Source organism: Nicotiana attenuata, unplaced genomic scaffold, assembly GCF_001879085.1.
Source record: "Nicotiana attenuata strain UT unplaced genomic scaffold, NIATTr2, whole genome shotgun sequence".
In the NCBI taxonomy this organism is placed as follows: Eukaryota; Viridiplantae; Streptophyta; class Magnoliopsida; order Solanales; family Solanaceae; genus Nicotiana; species Nicotiana attenuata.
Genome location: NW_017671379.1, coordinates 123,082 through 129,287, shown reverse-complemented (window position 1 = coordinate 129,287; position 6,206 = coordinate 123,082). Strand labels below are relative to the sequence as shown.

Genomic DNA, 6,206 nt, shown 5'->3' with positions numbered 1-6,206 from the left:
TCGTTGATGCTCCACACTTGGCTTCGTGTCACTCTCCAATTGGATCTTGTGTTCACAAATTCCCGCGGGAATCCCTCGGATGTCCGCAATTGTCCATCCAATGGCTTGCCTATGCTCCTTCAAGACTTCCAACAATTGCTCTACCTGCACATCATTTAGCAAAGACGAAACAATTACGGGTAAAGTATCATTAGAGCCAAGAAATTTATACCTTAGGTGCGGGGGGAGTGGCTTGAGCTCTAGTTGTGGTGGCTCAATGATTGATGGCTTGGCGGGAGGTGTAGCCCTATTCTCCAAGTCAAGAGAAAGCTTTGCCGGAGTATAAGTGTAGGATCCAAGACCCTCCAATGCATTTACCGACTCCATGTACCCATCCATGTCTTCACCATCAAAGTTAACCAAGATAGCCGCCAATGCCTCACCAAGGCATTGTTCTTCCATTTTCATTTCGACGGCACCTTCTACCTCATCAACAACATCTATCACTGAAATTCTCTCATACTCATGGGGTAGTTTCATACCCTTGCTCGCTTGAAATGTGACTTCTTCATCATTCACCCGGAATTTAATTTCATTCCGCTCCGAATCCATGAGTGCCCTTCCCGTCTCCCCAAAATGATAGGGATTTCTTTGTCAACCGCACAATCAAAAATTACAAAATCGGCGGGCAAATGAAACTTCCCCACTTTTACAAGTACATCGTCAACAATTCCCACCGGGCGTTTGATTGACCAATCGGCCATTTGCAATCTCATACTAGTGGGCCTTGGCATACCCAACCCTGCTTGCTTATAGATGGCAAGAGGCATTAAGTTGATGCTAGCCCCATTATCACATAAAGCTCTTGCAAAATCACGGGCCCCGATGGTGCAAGGAATGGTGAAAGCTCCCGGGTCTTCTTTCTTTTGGACTTTGGTTGTGGCAATAATAGAGCTAACCCGGTGAGTCATGTTTACTACCTCATTCTTTGTGGTCTTCTTTTTGGTGATCAAATCCTTTAAATATTTAGCAAACCCCGGCATCTCTTGAAAAGCTTCCACAAATGGAATATTCACCGTTAATTGCTTGAGAATGTCGTAGAATTTTTCAAGTTTGCTATTATCAATCTTTCTCGCGAGCCTTTGAGGAAATGGGGGAGGAGGTCTAGGAATAGGTGGAAGAGCTTTTGGTGTCTCTTTCACTTTTTCCTTCACCTCTTCCCGGTTCTCTTTTTGCACTTTCAACTCCTCCGGAATCTTTTCAACCTCGACAACACTTGGCTCTTCAACCTCAACCCTTTGTTCGGACTCTTCTTCTTCAACCGTTTGTTCACCCTCTCCGTGTAGCACTTTCCCACTCCTAGTAGTGATCGCCATGATGTGAGAAGTTGGGCCACTCCCACTACCTCTTGGATTTGCAACCGTGTCACTAGGGAGTGTTCCCTTTTGTTTTGGATTTTGCTCTTTGGAGAGGTCTCTCATTTGCATCTCCAATTTTTGGATGGAGGCGGTATGAGATCCAACAACCTCGGTCATGTTCCTCACGGAAGCATCGGATTTTTCTTAATTTTGCAACACTCGCTCAAGCATAGCTTCCAACTTAGATTCACTAGAAGACCCTTGGTTCGAATATTGACCCTTTGGAGGAACATAGGGGTTTGAACTCCGGTTAGAAAAGTTGTTGTTGTTATTCCAATTCCCTTGCTTTGAGCCACCTTGGTCATGTCTCCATTGTTGGTTGCCTTGCCCTTGCGGGTTTGGCCTCCATTGACTTTGCTGCCCCTGACCCTGATAATGTTGTCGTTGATACCCTCCTTGAGTATTGTTGATGTAATTAGCTTTTTCAAACTCTTCATTGGAGATAGGTTGCACATCCTCAACTACATTCACATTTTTTTGTTTGATTTTCCGTGAGCATTTTTGTCAACACATTTACATTTGTGGCCAACCCTGCAATTATTTGGTCCCTCTCTTGATTCTCCTTGATCAAGTTGGTCAAGGAAGGAGAACCATATGCAATTTCGCTTGAAGTATCCTCAGAATGCCTTGATTGTGTTTTGCCATCTTGTCAAGTATTTGCGTAACTCTTGCAAATGACTTGTCCATAAAAGATCCGTCCGCCGCATTCTTCGCTATAGCTTGGTTCATAGGATCCAAACCCATATAAAATTTCTCTAGCAAGATGGAGTCTGGAAAACCATGATTGGGAGACCTCACCAAATATAATTTGAATCGATCCCATGCCTCATGTAAGTGTTCCCCTGGTTGTTGCTTGAAGAAGAAAATCTTGTCTCGAAGCTCGGACTTCTTGCTCTGTGGTAACCACTTTGCTAGAAATGCCCGGACAAGTTCAGGCCAAGACCGGATGGAATTTGGTGGCAAGTTTTGAAGCCACTTCCTTGCGTCTCCAGCTAGTGAGTACTTGAAGACCCTCAACCTTACGGCATCATCTGAGACATTGTTCTGCTTATGCATAGCACACACTCCCAAGAAATTCCTAAGATGTTGTGTTGGATCATCATCAGTAGAATTCCTGAAAAACCCTTCCGCTTTGAGCATTAGGATTAGACCATGTTCCACTTTGAAAGTTGAGGCACCAACAGCCGGAGGTACAATAACATTTGCATCGTCAATATACTCATCTATGTCCGCAAAAGGATTTTCATCCACTTCTTCCTCGTAGTCAGACATGTTTTCCTATCAACACCAAGCAAAGCAAGCGAAGAGTGATGGAATAGAATAAGACGTAAAGTAAAGCACACACTAATTAGTAATTTCAAAACCGTATTCCCGGGCAATGGCGCCAAAATTTGATACGCTCAAATTACACTTTAAGAAATTGTGTAAGGCGGTCGTTGCCAAATATAGTAACCCAACAAGGTTGGGGTCGAATCCCACAGGGAATAGGTGTGAAAAGGTTACTCGAATAGTGTGTTGCTCGACTAAAGTCGTAATTCTACTCAGTTAACGGTAACAGGAGTATGGATTGAGTTTGTTTTAAAATAACAACTAATTGGAATATTAAGAGTGTAAATAATTGGATTAAAGAAACCAAGGTTGTGTCCCCTTTAATGAAGTGTAATGCTATTGGTGTAAATATGATATATCTCTAATGGAAGGTCCTTTTGATATGCAAATGATGTCTAAATGACTACCCAATATTTCCCAATAGTTGGGTAGTATTTCCTCTTTATAATTTTTCCAAATGTAAAAGAGTTGCAATTAAGAACAATCAATTTATGCCAAATAAAACCCACTTATTCCTAAGCGATTTAATTAAACAAGGTTTAAAGCCTTGAGTCTTTGATATTTACTTCTTCCAAATTCTAACCCACTTTCCCAAGCAAAGCAAGAATTTAATGGCATTTGTTAATGTTTGCAACCACCAACAATAAATGAAGAATGAGAAATAAATAGATATCAACCAACCATTATATATATATTCAATGTTAAACACCCATTAACATAACACCCATTTAGGGTCCACAACCTTAGTATTTAAAGTTAGCTACTCATNGGCAAATGGAATTCTCCAACTTTCACAATCACATCATCAACAATTCCTACCGGTCGCTTAATGGAACGATCGGCCATTTGTAATCTCATGCTTGTTGGCCTTGGCATGCCTAATCCCTCTTGATTATAAATGGCAAGTGGCATCAAGTTGATGCTAGCCCCATTGTCACAAATGGCTCTTGCAAATTCACGTGCCACGATAGTGCATGGAATAGTAAAGGCTCCCGGGTCCTCTTTCTTTTGGACAAGGGTTGTGGCAATAATAGAGCTAACCCGGTGAGTCATGTTTACCACCTCATTCTTTGTGGTCCTCTTCTTGGTGATCAAATCCTTCAAATATTTAGCAAACCCCGGCATCTCTTGAAAAGCTTCCACAAAAGGAATATTCACCGTTAATTGCTTGAGGATGTCCTAGAATTTTTCAAGTTTGCTATCATCAATCTTTCTTGCGAGCCTTTGAGGAAATGGGGGAGGAGGTCTAGGAATAGGTGGAAGAGCTTTTGGTGTCTCTTTCACTTTTTCCTTCACCTCTTCCCGGTTTTCTATTTGCATTTTCAACTCCTCCGGAATGTTTTCAACCTCGACAACACTTGGCTCTTCAACCTCAACCCTTTGTTCGGACTCTTCTTCTTCAACCGTTTGTTCACCCTCTCCGTGTAGCACTTTCCACTCCTAGTAGTGATCGCCATGATGTGAGAAGTTGGGCCACTCCCACTACCTCTTGGATTTGCAACCGTGTCACTAGGGAGTGTTCCCTTTTGTTTTGGATTTTGCTCTTTGGAGAGGTCTCTCATTTGCATCTCCAATTTTTGGATGGAGGTGGTATGAGATCCAACAACCTAGGTCATGTTCCTCATGGAAGCATCGGATTTTTCTTGATTTTGCAACACTCGCTCAAGCATAGCTTCCAACTTAGATTCACTAGAAGACCCTTGGTTCGTATATTTACCCTTTGGAGGAACATAGGGGTTTGAACTCCGGTTAGAAAAGTTGTTGTTGTTATTCCAATTCCCTTGGTTTGAGCCACCTTGGTCATGTCTCCATTGTTGGTTGCCTTGCCCTTGCGGGTTTGGCCTCCATTGACTTTGTTGCCCTTGACCCTGATAATGTTGTCTTTGATACCCTCTTTGAGGGTTGTTGATGTAGTTAGCTTCCTCAAACTTTTCATTGGAAATGGGTTGCACTTCCTCGACTACATTCACCTTTTTTGTTTGATTTTCCGTGAACATTTTTGTCAACACATTTACATTTGTGGCCAACCCTGCAATTATTTGGTCCCTCTCTTGATTCTCCTTGATCAAGATGGTCAAGGAAGGAGAACCATATGCAACTCCGCCCGAAGTATCCTCAGAATGCCAAGCTTGATTGTGTTTTGCCATCTTGTCAAGTATTTGCGTAACTCTTACAAATGACTTGTCCATAAAAGATCTGTCCGCCGCATTCTTCGCTATAGCTTGGTTCATAGGATCTAAACCCATATAAAATTTCTCTAGCAAGATGGAATCTGGACCATGATTTGGAGACCTCACCAAATATAATTTGAATCGATCCCATGCCTCATGTAAGTGTTCCCCTGGTTGTTGCTTGAAGAAGAAAATCTTATCTCGAAGCTCAGACTTCTTGCTCTGTGGGAACCATTTTGCTAGAAATGCTCGGACAAGTTCAGGCCAAGACCGAATGGAATTCGGTGGCAAGTTTTGAAGCCACCTCCTTGCGTCCCCAGCTAGTGAGTACTTGAAGACCCTCAACCTTAGGGCATCATCTGAGACATTGTTCTGCTTATGCATAGCACATACTCCCAAAAAGTTCCTAAGGTGTTGTGTTGGATCATCATCAGTAGAATTCCTGAAAAACCCCTCTGCTTTAAGCATGAGGATTAGACCATGTTCCACTTTGAAAGTTGAGGCACCAATCGCCGGAGGTACCATAGCATTGGTATCGTCAATGTACTCATCTATGTCCGCAAAAGGATTTTCTTCCACTTCTTCCTCTTAGTCAGACATGTTTTCCTATCAACACCAAGCAAAGCAAGCGAAGAGTGATGGAATAGAATAAGACATAAAGTAAAGCACACACTAAATAGTAATTTCAAAACCGTATTCCCCGGCAACGGCGCCAAAATTTGATACGCTCAAATTACACTTTAAGAAATAGTGTAAGGCGGTCGATGTCAAATATAGTAACCCAACAAGGTTGGGGTCGAATCCCACAGGGAATAGGTGTGAAAAGGTTACTCGATTAGTGTGTTGCTCGATTAAGTCGTAATTCTATTCAGTTAACGGTAACAAGAGTGTGAATTAATAGTAACAAGAGTATGGATTGAGTTTGTTTCAAAATAACAACTATTTGGAATATTAAGAGTGTGACTAATTGGATTAAAGTAACCAAGGTTGTGTCCCCTTTAATGAAGTGTAATGCTATTGGTGTAAATATGATATATCTCTAATGGAAGGTCCTTTTGATATGCAAATGATGTCTAAATGACTACCCAATATTTCCCGATAGTTGGGTAGTATTTCCTCTTTATAATTTTTCCAAATGTAAATGAGTTGCAATTAAGAACAATCAATTTATGCCAAATAAAACCCACTTATTCCTAAGTGATTTCATTAAACAAGGTTTAAAGCCTTGAGTCTTTGCTATTTACTTCTTCCAAATTCTAACCCACTTTCCCAAGCAAAGCAAGAATTTAATGGCATTTGTTAAATGTTT

The 6,206-nt window shown here is 41.5% G+C and overlaps 2 protein-coding genes across 2 annotated transcripts; both read right to left on the bottom strand.

Annotated features, from left to right (window-relative positions):
- Positions 1 to 554: 554 nt before the first annotated feature.
- LOC109207918 lies at positions 555 to 1,514 on the bottom strand. Its single transcript, XM_019370918.1, has one exon. The coding sequence runs from the start codon at positions 1,512 to 1,514 to the stop codon at positions 555 to 557; it is 960 nt and encodes a 319-aa protein (XP_019226463.1).
- A 2,819-nt stretch (positions 1,515 to 4,333) lies between these two features.
- LOC109207917 lies at positions 4,334 to 5,422 on the bottom strand. Its single transcript, XM_019370917.1, has one exon. It carries the CDS (start codon positions 5,420 to 5,422, stop codon positions 4,334 to 4,336), a length of 1,089 nt encoding a protein of 362 aa, XP_019226462.1.
- Between the last annotated feature and the right edge of the window lie 784 nt (positions 5,423 to 6,206).